The following is a 17,301-nucleotide window of genomic DNA, read 5'->3' as shown; positions in this document are numbered from 1 at the left end:
AAAGCTACAGCAGCTGTTTGTGTTGCTTCCCTCAGGTTCATAGTGTGAATAAAAGTGTGTCCATGATGGACCTTCAGGACTCCCGTATGAACAGCATTTCCAACCTGAACTCTGTGGGAGACATGCTCACATCCTCTCAGGCCTCCATCGCCGGCCTGGGCCACAGCTTCGGGAACCTCTGTGGTCCTCTTCGTATGGGAGGGCATATGCCGGCAGGCTCAGCGGGCTCTGGTTTGAGGCTGAGCCAGATGGGCCACATAGGAGGGCCCACCGAATCCATCTCTCAACAGCAGCAGCAGGCTGCAGCAGCGATGCACTTCCCCCTGTCTTTCCAGAACCCGCTATTCCATCTGGCCGCCCAGAACTCCCCGGCTCAGTCTCAGTCTCAGCCTCCCCCTCCTCTCCTCCTCGCCCCCGAGCCCGAGAACGGCCACCACGACTATCAGCCAGCCTTTGGCAACAATGCCTTCTCCCGCAGCGAGGACTTGTCCGGCCTGCGGTCACAGAGCAGTCTGGTGCAGCCCAGCATTGTCCACTCACACAGCTACAGTGATGATTTCACCCGGCAGAATCAGAGCAATGACTACGCCTGGCACCAGCTGTCACTGCAGGTGCAGGTAGGAATCTCTCACTTCTCTTCGCCCTTTAAATATTGCAGAAAGACAGTTTTATGGTTGTAATGATATGCAGCAATATTTTTCATACCTTCTTGTTTTTCACAAAAATCTGCAATATGCAATGAATATAGAAAACAAGATCTCATGCAATACAGCTTTAGTGGTTACAGTTCTATTCATGCACATGATGCCACTCTTCTGTGTAGTTCAAGGTTTTGTTAAAAGCAGTGGACAGTGCAGTCGAATGTCATCTTATAGGCAAAGAGGTGACTGACACCGTCATCATAGATTAATATGCCTCTTGCCTATTAATGAGTGTGTCACCAGCAAAGAGACCTCCTCCACCAGGACAGAAATTGGTCTCCATATTTATACTGAACTGTAGCTGAATAACCAGAATGGCATTGTGTTTTAAAGAGCACCACCAGGTGGAGATCATGTTGTTCACAGACTGCTCTTCTGTTTTATTCATTTGTATCTGTAACAGTGGTGTAGGAGCCTAAATGCACGTCTTTGATTTTTGGTTAAAAAAAGGGTTAATAAATAATTGAAGTTAAGTTAAGAACACCTAAAATACATGGTAATATAAGTTAATTGGTTTAGAAGGGATTAAAAGGCCTATTTACAGGTAGTTTCAGTTCAGTTGTATGATAATGTAATTAGTTTATGATTAAAAATGCGTTTTGATGGTTTAAAATGGATGAAAATGTCATTTATGTAATATTTGTATTGGATGGGGGCATATAAGAATTTGGTTTTTTGAGGTGCTGTACACCTTTAATTACTTTGATTGAGGCTCCCGTGAGGTCAGTCAGTCATTGAATCGGGCGAGGTGAGAGTGGAGCCATACGGTTTTTTGACCTCTCTAAGTCTCTTAACTCTTCATCACTTTACCTCATTGTTAATGTTTTTGGATGTGATGGATGCTTAATGCACGGTTTTTATATTTTTCTGTATCACCCTTTCTTTGTTTTGCAAAAGCTTTTACGAGCGGTCCTGTGGATTTTTTCGTCGGTGTGAATGATAACGAGGGGATTAACGAGAGCGTCAGACCAGGCTCCATTGTGTGGAAATCTACAAGTAGTCTCTGACTTAAACGATCTGTAATGTTTAAAACAATTCAGGTCAAATTCTTAATTGTTTGTTGTGTTTGTTGCTTGTGGCTGGCTGTTGCCATTGTTGTTGGTTTCTTGGCTGTCAAACCCGCCACAGTGACCAGTTGATCGTATCAACAGGTGTTTCTCTTATCTTGTCTACACCTTCTACCCCTATCTTGTCTCCCTTCATGGAGGATTTATCACAGGACTGTAGTATTTGCATTAGCTTTAGCTAGATGTACCTATTAATTGAGTGTAAATCTCAAACTTTTTGGAAAACAGCTGAAGAGGAACCTGAAAACATAATTTTTATGACTTTTATATGAGTGACATACAGTGTGAATGTGAAGATTCACCCTCTGTAAGACTCATTTACAGCCTAAAAAGGCTGCTTTGGGTTCTCCTGAGTCTGAAGTTGTCATCAAGTTAGATATTAATGTGAATGTATAATTTACAGTCAATCTGAATCTACTCTTATATGTCGCACATATCAGTGGATCTGCTGGTATTCTCACTACTGAATCTACAAATGTGACAAGGACAGTCACAGCTTGAATGCCTCTTCTCAGTCTTCTTAAAAAGACCTGGATTGTTTTTTCCTATTTCAAGCCAAATTGCCCAACAAACTGAGAGCCTTGTCATTTATTCTTAGTGTTATTTTAACGCCTTGATTGCGCCACAAAAATGTTCAGGATCTGAATTCATGCAGTTCATTAGATCCTGCTTGTTCATTTTTTTTTCGCTGCTCAGACTGATTGTCGGGTTGCAAAACTCGCATCTCAGTAAAATTGGGAACAGAGGAATTGTTTGCAGAATGGTCCTCTCACAAGCAGCAGAATATTCAAATCTGGCAGTGATGTGAGGGTACTTTTGAGGGACACTTGTTAAGCTGCAGACGGCACACTGAAGCGGGATCGTTCGCTGGTTTGCTCTGCTGAACTGTGTAGGGTGCTTGACATCAATCATACCATGTGCCCTTGTTTCAACAGGGCTGAAAAGAGTATCTCAGCTTTTGATATTACACGTATCATCACATTATACTGTCCATACTTTAAACATCTGTGTCATGCACATCAGGCTTAGATCTTAAACTGTTTCAAAGTCTGCCTTGTTTTAAAACACATGGGAACCCATGTTACATATCAAAGAAGGATTTTTTTCATTTTTGGAACAGCTCCCATTGGCTTGGTGGTGCTGATCTATCGCATTGATAAGTGTTTAACGATACAGCCATGTAGACCTGGGCTATTTCTGTCCTGCTGCGTGGGCCTTAATGGAACAAACATCACAAGCCTCCATTTATTAATACAGATGGTGTGTCAGAACAGTGCTTTATCCAGCCAGCCATCCAGCCAGCCATCCAGCCAGCCAGCCAGCCAGCCAGCCAGCCAGCACTAAAAGGTTGAGGGCCAAAGCACATTTCTGATCATCCAGACCTCTCAGGTCAACTGGGACAGGTCTGCTTACTGTCCCCAGAGGCAAAACAAAACATCAGCATTCAGTTTTTACACACCTCATATCTGGAAAAAAAACTAAAAAGCCTGAGGTCTCCACCAACTCTAAGTTCTTTTAAATCGAGGTTCAAAACTTCACTTTTGTTAAACTATTCCATTTTATATCTTGCGCTGCACTGTAACTACACTGTGATTTAATGCACTTTATGCAGTTTTACCTTTTATTCATTTGATTTTACGTTTATGTGTCTTTTGATGACACTTTCTTAATCCCTTAATTCTTTTTATGTCCCATGTGGAGCACTTTGAATGACCTTTGTGTTGAAAGGTTGCCTTGTCTACCATCCATACAAGTCACTGTGTGCTGATTGTTTTGTGATTCAGATGTCTTATGTGTTTGTTTGTAAAAAACAAATTGGTGCAGTGAATGTGTTGGTCTCATAATGCCTGTGAGGGGTAGGGGTAGCCATGTGGACGGCTGTCTGCCTTTGTGTCTTATTGGATTTTACCACTGGGGGCATCAAGGTTGGATATTTTCAACACAGCATTTTCTGAAGTTTCTGTTTCCTTATTCTCTCCTCTCAGGAGTCTCTCCAGCAGCAGCACCTGATGGGAGTTGTATCTCAGACAGCCACTGGGACGGGCACCCCTGCCTCTTTGGCCACACCACCTACTACAGTTCACCCTGTACGCCAGACCTCCATCGCCCCCCAGCATCTCAAGTCACAGCGGTCCATTAATACTCCAGCCACCGCCACACCTCCAAAGGTTCGCCCACAGAGCAGGAACCTCCTCCTCGACTCTTCTGACACAAACTTCAGTGGCAGTCAGCCCAAACAGCGGCAGACTCAGCAGGCAGTGCAACAGCAGACGCAGCAGCAACAACAGGACGCACAGCTGTCGGTGACAGACAGTCCGGCTCCCGGGCTCCCGTACCAGACAAGCTCCGCCAAGGAGAACCAGGGCCCGTCAGCAGCTGCAGAGGTGTCAACGGACACTCCCACAAAAAACACCAAGAAGACTCAACAGTCACAACTGCAGCCACCACAGCAGCATCTGCTCAAACCAGGCAATAAACAGGTCAGTCTAACTTTAAAATGGCTCCAAATATCCAAATATTTGACAGTTCTTTGTGCCTCTTACAGTGTGTCATTATATAAACATGTCAGTTCTCTGCAATGGCACGAGAAAAAGCCAAAATGAGGATCATGTCAGAGTTCAGCAAAAGTCAAATATCAAAGCATTTCTAACGTGGAGACGTGAATGTGAGGCATGACTGACCTGTGTTGTGGTTTCATTGTTCTCAGTCGACCTTGAGCACCCCGGCCCTCAATGAACGGACGGTCGCCTGGGTGTCCAACATGCCTCATCTCTCTGCTGACATCGAGAGCCTGCGGCCGGACCGTGAGGGCCAGCTCAAAGAGTACTCCAAGAGCATGGATGAGTCACGACTAGAGAGGGTCAGCACATTTTTTTGGTTCTCCACCTTTTCAAAAATTAAACTCACCCTATGAATACTTGCCAGAAAATATAAAAAACAAGTAAGGATTTTTTAGGCCAGTTTGAAAATTGGGAGTCAATAGCTTCAGTCAAAATGTGTGACAGGATTTAAATAATTATAATAGTAATTTTTTTTAATATAATAATAAATTTACATGATACAAAACAAGATTAACATGAAATCGCAGCCTAATAGTACTTAGTAAGTAGTAAGTAGTTGTAGTACTTGCTAGTACAGTACTTGCTTAAAGATGATTGATTGCACAAATAACAGGAGTATTTCATGATAATATAAAAAATCTTTTAGCTTAGCATGCTAAGATAGCTCCAAACAGTTGCAAAAGACAACAGGACATTGGATCAGTAAACTGTCCAGAACTTTCTTATCCACCAAACCAGACTGGCTGATTTTAGTGTTTTCAGTTTTCCCTGGACAGAGTGAAAGATCTCTCATCTTTGACTTCGAACTGAAGGATAAAGGAGCCCAGCTTCTTGATTTAGTCTGAAAACACATGAGCAGTTTGAATGAGCCCATGTAAGAACAGCATGTTACATAATAACTAATGGCAGTAGATTTGCGCTGCTTCACCACATATTTTTCCACACAAGCCTTGAAATATAATGTTTTTTCTAACATTTTCCATGTCAAAAAATAGTATTTCAAACTTAAATACACATCACATGGTGGCAGTACGGTTGTAAACTAGCTGTTAAGTCCAGCACATTAGCACTGATGTTATTAAATGTCAGTGTTTATTAATATTCATGGTGCCCTATGGATAAACAGGTGCTTGTCATGGATGTGTTCCTAGTAAAAGACACGACAGACACTTGATCGTGCTTGGCCTCGTAAATTGTTCGTTAGTTGTTAATCATAAGTACACCCTGAGGCCAACATAATGTTCCAAAAACACTCAGCTTTGATCAACTATCCTGAGTGGTTAATCATCAACCAAATGTATCAACTATTTAAGTCATACTGTGCGTGTAGACCCTATGTTCAGCAGACGAAACCAGAAATACTCCTACAGGGGTGTGATCTGCACTCAGGTGACACTGTTCCAGCCTGTTCTGCTGTACTGGAACTTCATGTCAGAGCTTTAACAGAATCAAACATGAGCCGTTGGCTGTTGGCCATTTGCTGTGATGAATAACTCCCACACTCTTGCCTATATTAGAATCACATATCTACGCAGTGCTCATTGCATAGCATTGAAATTTGTGATTGCACATATTTAAGCTTTGTCAGTGCATTAATCCTGCTTACATAAAGAGCATAGCATAGAGAGCTTTACGACAAAGCCATGTCTATATTGATAGAATCACTCATCATTCAGGAGTATGTCCGAATACCAATGGTGGCATAGGTGAAATGACTATATATTTATTTCAGGTAAAAGAGTATGAAGAAGAGATACATTCCTTGAAGGAGCGGCTGAAGATGTCTCATCGCAAGCTTGAAGAATACGAGCAGAGACTTATGTCGCAGGAACAGCAGACAAGCAAGATCCTGCAGCAGTATCAGAACCGCCTGGAAGACAGTGAGCGGCGTCTGAAGCAGCAGCAAATGGAGAAAGACTCTCAAATCAAAGGCATCATCAGCAGGTGATTAGTGTTCAGGTTGAACTCGAGCTGGCAGAAATGAGGCTGTGCCAGTTACTGCTTGGCTTTCTCTATTGCATTAAATCTGTCTCACGAAGGTCACCACCAAGTTAATCAATCAGAAATATAAAACAAGCATCCCAGTAGACGTTAATATTTACTAAATGTATGTCCAATAACCTGATCTGTTACTGCTACTAACATCCATATAAAAGTGCTGCAACAAAACCATTCATGAAAGTAGTGAAACACATCTATTTTCTTTCATGCAAAAGTGAAGGTGGTTGAAAGTGATGACAGGCTTTACTTTTTTTTTGGAAGTTACCTCCATTTAAAGAAACATTTTTGATTGTTTGTATAAATCAGGAGGAGTCTCATGAAGGAAGTATCAAATTTCAATCTTCCCCAAACTTCTAGCCATCACAACATATGATTAAGAAAATATGATTAAGTAAAAGTTGAAGTTTTACAAATACAACTTGCATGATGTCATATGTATCCATTCTTAAAGAAATAGTTTGACATTTTGGACAATATGCTTATTAGTTTTCTTGCTGAGAGTTCAATGAAGAGATCGATACCACACTCTGTGCTAGAGCCAAGAGGCAATTAGCTTAGCTTAGCATAAAGACTGGAAGCAAGGGGGGATAGCTAGCCTGGCTCTGTCCAAATTAAAAAATAGCGCCCCCTAAAACCACAAATTGTTGTTTGTACACTTGTGTTTTTGTATGGATTAAACACTTGATCTTCATCAGTAATGTTTAGAGGTGCTGATAGTCTTTTTGCTAAGGTAAGATAATCATGTCCTAGCTTTAGCTCCATACTTAAAGGCACTCTGTGGAGTTTGTATTGACATGATTTTGTATCGTTTTATCGTTTAAGTCCATGCATGTGCATCATATGTGCGTTTCCATCCACCTTTTTATGTACATTTTTAATTTGTGCATAAAAAAATGAGCAGAAATGCAGAAAATTTGCCAAGAAGCTCCTCTCAAAATATCTCAAAACAGTTTTACCCTTGGCCGAGGTGGAAGCATTGGTCTATAAATAAGTTAAAATGAGACAAAGTGCAGTGGAAACACACCGAGCGACTAAATCATGATGTACAAGAAGCATTAGACTTAAACGTCACTCAGGCTCCTGCTCCACTGAAGAGACTAAAAATAGCATCAGATGTGTGTGGAGAGAGCAAGTAGAACATGAAATACAAAGGGGCACATTATTTGACTCCCCAATCCTTAGCACCAGTGGTGGTCACAAACTCCACAGGGTACCTTTAATGCACAAACACACAGTGAGAGTGGTATCAGTCTTCTTATCCAACTCTTAGACAAAAAGCAAACAAGTGTATTTCCCAAAATGTGGAACTATTCCTTTAAGTGTAGCTCATTTAAATATCACAGCTGATACTGAAAACCATACTCATTAGGCTCATACTTAATAGGAAGTACTTCATGATGTAATTCATAAGAATTGGCTTTATTTTAATTAAGTAACTTCATTACATGGACAGAAGAAACCAAGCCAGACTAATTCTGCGACTAAATGTACTCGAAGGAAATGTTTCGTGGAACCAATCCTGCAAACACTCATTTCACATGTTCTGCACCTGAATAGCTGAATTTGAACTGTCTGAGTTGTTCTGAAGGCAGTTTGGACTTCAGCTTTGGGACACTAAGGATAGCTGAAAGCACCCAGAAACATGTCAAGACCTTAATATCATCATATGGCCACATAAACCTACAGTAAATTTGAAGAACACCGGCTTCATAATTCTATTTTTGTCAACCGGTATGTTTGTTTCTATTTCCCTGTTGTCAGACTCATGGCTGTGGAAGATGAGCTGAGAGGGGGTGCCATTCCTGATATTAAGCCTCGAATCCTCACAGACCAGGTTTGTGCCTGTGTCTACGTCTTTTATCATCCCTATTTGCTAAACCAGTCATGTTCTAAAACAGCCTGCATCATTCTTACATCATACCCAAAACATTTGCCAAAGCCAGTGCAGGGGAAAAGTTTGCTGCTGTCATGCACTTCACCTATTCCCATCTTTCAAAAGTACATCTGTGTCACATCTGAAATAACATTTCACCATTTACTTCACACGCCTGAAGGGAGAATGAAAACAGCGCTGATCCTAAAAATCCAGAGCTGGATGGAGCTTAAATTTATGTACAGAGGTTAATCTATTTTGTCTCCGTGAAGGAATAGCAAGTTGTCAACACTGAAACGGAATATTATTTACCACCGAGAGATTATTATACCACAGAACGCATTCGTCATTAGAAAACCTTGACTGTGACTCACCAGCAGCGTCACTAATTCTGCAGGGCTGCAGCCTCATGAATGCACCATGTGGGCTGGATTGTGACGCAGGTGAAGAGGCTGTGTGTGTGTGTGTGTGTGTCGCGTTTACGCCGGAATAACTCAGGAGAAACAACATTTGCTGTCCTTGAAATACACTGTCGCCTTCTTCCAGCTCTCAATATCAAGAGCAAATAGACAAAATTGCCTTTTGGAAACTCAGGCGTCATATAGAAGTCTTTCTCCACTGGGTCTGTTGTAAGTTTGTAATTGTTTTTACACCAGACTTCCCAAACAAATACAAGTGTGTAATGAGAATGGACGTCTAATCCTGCTTTGCTAACATTAAACTGTTTTACTAGACTCTAAATTGGGCTGCGGAGTTTGGTTTGCAAGCCATCGTTTTTGGCTCAAATTATAGTCAGAGCTATAAAAACAACACTCTTGTGATATTGAGTCCCATTAAAAAAGTCCCAGTAAGTGTTGAGGCATGCTATTCCTTCAGATTGGGAGAGTCTTTTTTAATGACTGTGTGTGAGTATGAGCAGTCCTCTCCCAAAGACAGAAAGCAGAAAATTAAAATTTAAAGGAACAGTTTGACATTTTGGGAAATACGCCTGTCCGCTTTCTTGACGAGAGTTAGATAGGGAGATTGATGCCACTGTACAGTAAATATGTAGCTGTAGCCAGCAGCCAGTTAGCTTAGCTTAGGGCAAAGACTGGAAACAGAGAGGCAGTAGCTCATCTGGCTGAGTCCAGAGGTTGGTGTAATGGTTTAGTACAAAAAGTGCAAACAAGATGGTGCTTCTGCATATGGCAGCTGTTTTGTCTTGCTGCTCAGGTTTTATTTTTCCACCCGGCACTTTAGCTATCATTATATACAACAGACACTTTTGACATTTCAATGCAGGGAACGAATGTCTATTTTTTCATCACCTGCTGGCCCAGTGTGATCCTAAGGAAAGCAAATATCAAAGAAGATGCCGGCTCGAAGGCGCCAAGAAGAAGGGAGAAACAGTTTTACCAGCGCTAACCTCCAACAGGTGTTGCCAAACTTTCACATGCATTGAACTGACCAGTCAGAGGCTGATCTTCAGGATACTCTGTGAGATACAGACAGGAACAATGTTCAGGTGCAGCTCTGATGATGACGTCTATGTGCTCAGGGATGCTGTTGTGGGATTTATTGGGAAAGTAGTGGAAGATATTGTTCCAAAAGTGACCATCAGGACCTTTCCCAATCAGAAGCCACGAGCGGATCACACCATCTGTACCGCTCTGAAGGCCTGCTCAGTCACATACATACACCGCAGGCTGCATACAGGCACCACAAAGCTGCATCATACAACTTCCATGGAACAGTGAAGGAGGCCAAATGATGCTACGGGAAGAAATTGGAAATACAATCACAGCAAACTCACTCACAATTTAAATTGTGCGTAACTGTGAGTTTATCTGCATTGACCCAAGTCCGTTATCTCCACATACTTCAAACTGTCAGCAGTGATTGGGAGGAAACCTCATCCCAGTTGCCTGAATGAGTACCGGCTGGCAGCTCTGACCTCTGTGATGATGAAGTGCTCGAAGAGTCTCATCCAAGACTTCATTGCCGTCTCTTTGACCTGTATGACGCCATATATCACCTCATCCACACTGCCCTGGCCTGCCTGGACATCAGGAGGAGCATTAGGTTAAAATACTGTTTATGGGCTACAGCTCAGCGTTCACTGTCATTCCCTCCAAACTCATCATGAAGCTTGAAGACCTACAACCTACTCGCCAGTCCTGGCCCAGAAATACTCAATTTTTACCCTTTGGTTTTACCATGATGTGTTAATTACTCCTTGGTAGGCAGATTTTGTTACCTTTTGACAGAGCAAGGCTAGCCATTTCCCCCTGTTTCCAGTCTTTATGCTAAGCTAAGATAAATGGTTCCTGGCTCCAGTCACATACTTCCAACTCTCTGCAAGAAATGAATACACTTATTTAAAGTCAAACTATTCCTTTAAACATATGCCCTCATGAATCTGTAAATGAATAAGTAGTAATTTCACCCGTTTTCTCTCCCTTCAGTCTATCAGCCAGGTCTATGGTGGCCACCCAGGATCCTGACTGTCAGTTCCGAAGTGACCAGAGTTCATGATGGTCACTCGAGTGTAAGAAGACCAATTCAGATCCTCCTACAAAAACCCATGAAGAGAAGTTCTGCAGTGGATCCAGCGGGACCACTGGAGACTTCATCTCACAACGTTCTTAAAAAAAAAAAAAACTTTGCACATATTTAAACTTTGCCTGAACCAGAACTTGACAATCAGTTTAGCGTGAGGACCAGTGCGTGCAGTGAATCCTCTGCACATTTTGACTGAAACATAAGCCAATGCCACAACAATGGCAATACTGACCCTAATGAGTTTCTTTATTTAATCACAACAACAAGTGAGAAGAGATGTGTAAAACACTGGGGATGAAGATGGATTCATGATTTTCCCGCCGCAAGCAGCCCACTCGCTTCTCACTTAAGTGGCTGCAGACAAAATGTAGAAATGGCTTTTAAGAAGCACAATTTCCCCTCATGGCGACGCCTGTGACAAACAACACGCATGTTGTTAAATCATTTGCCATCTATGATCCTCGGATACAGGGCCCAAGCAAAGACCTATCATTACTATCTGATTGAATCATTTAGTAACATCACTTCAAAGGTAGTTATCATTATAATTTTTGCATCCTTTTGCAGCCATTCCATCTGAATAGATGCCAAATAAATCAACAATCAACTAACTGCTTTAAATACCATACAATCAAAATCTTCTCTTTGGTCACGCTTTCCTTCGGCACACAGTGTAAAGCCAGAACAACAGTCTCTTGACTTTCAGTGTACAGACGAAGTATTTCATAAAGCTTCTAAACCTTTTTAATAATGGAAATACTTTACAAAAATAATCAGAAATTATAATGTGTTTTTTTCTGTTTGTAATAATAATATTAATCATAATAAAGAATATATGACATTTCAAAACAGTGATACAAAGTGCTTCATAAGTAAGTCAATCATAAAGAAGAAGGCCTGTGAGAAGATATTGAAATTAAAGGGGCATTCCACCTATTTTTACTCAGCCTGTGAAAACAGTTTTATAATGTCCTCTGTGGTTCTGAAGGAACTTTGTCAAGTCTGAGAAAATTATATCTCAGTTTGGGTTCAGTCTCCAAATTTACCACACACGTCTGGATGTGTGGAGTTTGACAGACATGGGGATTAACCAGGAAGTAGGGGCTGGTGAAAGATGCCATTGATTGCATGATGGGAAATGTAGGATGCAGCATTTTGGAGCTTGCCCTATGCGAGGGACGAGGACCCTTTTACACCTGGTATTAGCCTGTGATTTGTATGAGGATCATGATGTACAAACTTCAAAACAGATCCATGGGGCTATGTGTTGACACCTGCTATTAATACATGTACAAATGAGTCAGGCGGGGCTGGTTGACGAACAAACATGGCACATCCTACGTTACTGTAGGTGACCTATAATTTGTTTTTTTTTTAAGAAATGGTCACACTGCACACCTTCAGATGCGGTCTGGCCGATCCGATCACAATGCATTACATGTGTTTTTCTCTTATCCAAACTTAGGTTCTATGTCTTTTCCTGTTCACCTTAGCTTGACCTTGGAAACACATGACAAGGTCAAGGTAAGATGTGAATGAGAATTTCTAAAGACCACCGTGGTGCTAAGAGAATCCCACTACACCTGCACGATGGTGAGTTATAATTTAATGGCGGATATTATTGACGTGCTGTGGTTGCTTTAAATGTTGCTGCTGCAAGGAATTGTGGAACAGCATTATGTCCTTTTCTTTCATAAAGGCTGGTCCAGTGCACCTGATGCTAAATGAGACACGAAAAGAAGCACTGAAGCACCTTTCCTTAGCATTCGGAGAACTCAACCAGCTCTTATCATGGCTGCAACTTTGATACTTCAGGTCATTTCACTCACTTAGGAACATTGTTGAGCAAAAAAACAAGACAATTTAACCACAACCCAGGTGTAAAAGGGGTCTAAGAGTCCAGATGTCTTGGCCTCAGCTGCTTAAATTTTGACTTTTTTTATATATAAAGGCCTACAATTTAATATTAATGCAATACTAAATCTCTGGAGTGCCCCCATCCCTTTTTAGGGACAACAAACTACACGATATCATCTATTTAAAATCATCATTGAGAAAGATTGTGTCTCATGGACAGTTACATCTCACCAAGCCTCAAAAGTAATGACTCAACCTGAAAAATCTAAAAATCACGGTCTGCACTATTTTCAGTAGTCGTCTTTTTTACCTTTTCACATTTTGTCGTACAGCACTTTGTAACATTGGTTTGAAAAGTGCTGTATGAATAAATTTTAATAAATATGATTATAAACATGATGTGCCACTGGAGACAGCTCATATTATAGCAAGTAGTGAATTACTCATCTGTTGTGTTTAATGTGTCTGAAGCATAGATGTGCAACAGCTCTGCATGTGCTTTTTAAATGCGAGGACGAGTAAGTCGATTTGTTGTCAGATATTAATCTAATGTACAAAAAAAAAAAAACTTCGACGTGGCTTTCTCATTGGAAGGCACCTTTTTTATCCAACCTGCTGACTCTTCCGTCTTTTTGCAGAAGAGGGTGGCACTCGTCCTTTTGCATTATACAACATGAAAGTGCTGAGAGAAATGGTAGAAGAGCAAAAAGAGGAAAACAACAGAACAATAAAAGAGTTTCCAAGCAGGGATATGTAGTATATGTGCATACAGTAAGATATGACTGCCTTACAGTCTGTGCCACAGGGCCCAAAAATAACAATGCTAATACAAAAAATCTTGTAAACTTTGTATATTAAATGTCCTTTTTTGTAGTCAGGTGATGAATTAATAAGCAGTGTGTTGGTTAACTGTATGTTAGTCAGAATCATTTATATTACAAATTTCATGGTTGATATAATTTATCTTAACCTCTTGCCTTTAAAAAGACCTTTTCTTTCAAGATAACTATCAATGATACAAAGTTATATGTTTATGTTACCAGAAATGTATAAAATAGCTTAATGTATATTTATTCTTATATGTAAAATGTATTCAAATCAAGGGTAGGCCTTCAGGCATGTTGAAATTGTGGTAAAAACGGATTCTTATATTATTAACTCTTAATGCTGCAATCCAGAAACTACAGTGCTATGGTGTGACTGCGTTCATGGAATGAGAGCTGTGTAATTTCCCAGCATAGCACATTTCTGTTCTGTGGAATAATAAGACAAGTTCTTAAAATATCTCGCCTATGTTTGTGTAACCAAAATAGCAGTGGTGCTTTCAACAATACTGGATTGCAGTTTTAAGTACTCTTCTTTTGAACTGCGCGTTTATTTATTTGGCCTACATTGCAATACAGTATTTTGAAATGTTATACTGCACTTCTGTTTTCATTTTATTTTGAGAAGCTGCAATCCATAATCTGACAAATGTTTATAGAAGGCATAAAAATATATGATATACCCATGTATTCTTGAAACACTCTCTGTATTAGCTGCAGTGGTACAGTTTGCTACCTCTGAAATCGTGCCCTCATCTCCCTTCTCTGTTGGAATTAAGGATCCTTTTTCTGCTTTATACCACAACCTGAGAGGATACTTTATTCCAAATGGCTAAAACCTCCATTTATTTAATGCTAACAAAAAGTTTTTTTCAAACCAAAAGCAAAGTCAGGTTTCATTTTCAGTTGCTCGTTCATCACTATTTTAGAATTTCTTATATATAACTTTTGCCATCACAGGGCCATTTCTAAAGTTTGTCCTGCTGTGTTTAAGTGCCGTTACCATTGACATCCACACAAATCTCCTTTTAATCACAGGATGAGATTGATCGTGTTCCAGGTATTCGTCAGACTCTCAGGTGTTAAAAGGAACACAGAGATATTGCTAACAAGAACTTTTGATATCTCCGATGCCAAATGCACAAAAATATTGAGACACGATCTTTGGCGAGTGACCATTAAAGCTAAACACAACTCAAAAAGCACATGAAACGAGGGATCTGAGCTTTTATTCTGGTTGGTTCCTGGTCCTCATCTCATCCATATAAATAGTTTAATTTACACCTTCTCTTGTATTATTTGTTACATAAAAGGGACCGAGAGTTTCTTGGTTTCTTGGTCCAAATGAAAAACGTGACAAGCGCTCCAGTGTAATAAAACTTGGTGAGAAATATTATTGGAGTTACTGTGGAAGAAGTCTTTATGTTTACAGAATCACAACATTTTAGAGGATGTATGACCCTTTGCTGACCCAAGAGAGTATAACTGCCGCTTAGCTGCAGCTAAAGCAGGACCTAATATATGAAAAGAGATATCTTGTATATTTTGAATAAGGGTATTTAACATCTATCAACATATTTATGTTTCTAAAGTGGATGTATAGCATTTTGGAATGAAACAAAGTATTTTTTGGCAGCTATTATTCTGCACAATTGATTTACTGTGTCACAAATATATAGTTGGTGGGATTTCTGACTTGAATTGGGCCTACTGGATGTAATACCTTAATTTACTTGACATTTCTTTTGAAATAAGCCATGCCCCATGGATAAGCCATACCCTCCAGTCCCCCTGATGTTGTGTGGTGGATGTTTAATGTTGGTAGTTTTATTTATAATGGTAGTTATTGTAGGTATGATTGCACTTGTAATTATTATTATTAGTGTAAGTATACTTGATTGATATGATTTGTTTTGTTTGAACAAAGGGAATGTATTCATTTTTCAGGTGATTTTTCCGAGTGATTTAAATAAACTAATAAATCCCTAATTGAAGATCTTTTATTTTAAGTGCCCAATTGAGCTGATTTAGTATTTCTAAAAATTTGACTGCAATGGTGAGGTTACATCTGAGTTATCCTGAGATACATGAGCATTGGCTTTCCAATAAGTAATAAAGTGTTTTTTGGATTGAACAGTTTTTATAAATACATAACTGCATATGTGAGGTATTAACATCATTGTGACAAAGGCTCTAAGAGAAGCAGCCTCAGAACATCCTCAGTCTGTCAGTCTCTGTGGAGGAGGTGTCAGGTGCACATCTTCCATCTTAATCTGAAATGCTAATGTTGCCTTGTGTCTGCTGGATGTGTGAACAGGAAGCTGTTTGTTTGATTATGTCAACTTAAGAGGAAGAGAAAATACCAGATGCCATACTTTCATCTTATTCTGTTGCCCCCTAGTGGCCAAAAAAAATCAATAACACCTTTAATGGCAAATTAAATCTGGGAGTTTGACTCCAATACTGTAATGTTGCCTACTTAACTGTATATTATTCTGTAAGTGTGGCCCTCAATGTTGTCCTGGGATATATTGACAGTGCTGGCTTTCATATGCCAGCACATTCATCCCAAACCCCCTGCAAACCAGCCTCATCCAGCTCAACGCAGGCCTTGCCTCAGGCCCAATCTGTCACATGCCTGTCTACCCCGCTCTCTGCTCGCGACATATCAATACCAGCAGCGGTCCCTCAGTCAAACTCCCCAGTTTGCCGCCTGTACAATCTGCTGATTTTAACGCTCTCAACATGATGACTGACTTCCACAAGCCTCCACTGCCTCTCGCCCACAAACAACGAAGAGAGGATCCAATCCGGTTAAGATACACCACCAAGCAACCCTCCTCCAACCAATCATAGTCCACGCTCTCATGTCACTCAACACGACCTGGCTTAGTGCGCTCTGGAGTCATTTGAATGGCTGAGCGGGTACTGGGATGTCAGCTGCCCTCCATCAGAGATCTGCATGGAGCCAGAGGGCTGCAGACAGCCACCAGCCTGACACACTGCGAGCATCACTTTCACAGCTCCTTCAGATTCTTCTCAGTCACTGTCACACTCCTCTGACGAGTCATGTATGCCTGTAATATATTTATGCTCAGTCAGCTGTTAGATGTCTGCTCTACATTTTTTAACTATACCTTGAATGGATTCTGGTTTCTTAAGCAATTATGTTCCCCAATTTCAAATCATTTGTGAATCCTGAAAAAATAATACGTTTTTTTAGTGTTTTTAAACTGTTAGAAATTTCTATATGACCATAAGATTTACAGAAGAATTGAAACATGGCAACACTGGAGGACGAACATGTTAAAGTATGTGGAATCAATTTGAGCCTCAGTCAGTTCAAGTTGATCAACAGCACCATCTCATGGTGCACTGGGATCACTATAATATCCCAGCATCAGGAGAGGATTTTCCATAACATTGATGATACATTGTTTTTAAATGTTAATGTTAAAAGATAAAAGGAGAATTCAATAAAGCTGCAGCAATACACAGCAAGTTCTGTAGGCATAACATCCTAAATCTGACTGTCTTGACCATTTCCCTTGTGAAAGAGGTTTGATATGGAGTTATTGAGCCCTTGCTAAAAACTTTTAGCAAAACAGTATTGAAACTCATGAGACAGAAAGGTACATCATCAGCATTTAAGCTGATATATGAATAGCCTTCACCTGTGGCCAACAAATTCAGGTGTAACTTTAAAATGAAAGTAAAATAAAAGCCACATTAGTTATTGCCACTAAATTCATTATAATAGTTGGTTGCACTGCTTAAAGATTGCTTGCTCTTCCATTTTCTTTAGTCTGCAACATCTGAGATCACTGCTGCTCATGATTAACAACATATAATGTGACATTTCATTTAGTTCTGAGT

General features: G+C 40.4%; 1 protein-coding gene across 9 annotated transcripts in view; it reads left to right on the top strand.

Moving 5' to 3' along the window:
- The window catches only part of LOC139345495 (ras/Rap GTPase-activating protein SynGAP-like), a 43,460-nt gene extending 28,046 nt beyond the window's left edge, over nt 1–15,414 (top strand). For 7 of the 9 annotated variants that reach the window (XM_070984106.1, XM_070984103.1, XM_070984110.1 and 4 more), the window contains 6 exons: nt 36–617; nt 3,754–4,248; nt 4,476–4,628; nt 6,062–6,273; nt 8,092–8,164; nt 10,648–15,414. In XM_070984106.1, coding sequence (XP_070840207.1) covers nt 36–617; nt 3,754–4,248; nt 4,476–4,628; nt 6,062–6,273; nt 8,092–8,164; nt 10,648–10,686 — 1,554 coding nt within the window. In that variant the 3' untranslated portion in view covers nt 10,687–15,414. The remainder of the gene's footprint in view (nt 1–35; nt 618–3,753; nt 4,249–4,475; nt 4,629–6,061; nt 6,274–8,091; nt 8,165–10,647) is intronic. The other 2 variants (XM_070984108.1, XM_070984104.1) reach the window with 1 other exon arrangement.
- The last annotated feature ends 1,887 nt before the right edge of the window (nt 15,415–17,301 follow it).

This window comes from Chaetodon trifascialis, chromosome 17 (genome assembly GCF_039877785.1).
Source record: "Chaetodon trifascialis isolate fChaTrf1 chromosome 17, fChaTrf1.hap1, whole genome shotgun sequence".
NCBI classification, from domain to species: Eukaryota; Metazoa; Chordata; class Actinopteri; order Chaetodontiformes; family Chaetodontidae; genus Chaetodon; species Chaetodon trifascialis.
This window is presented reverse-complemented; position numbering and strand designations above follow the sequence as displayed.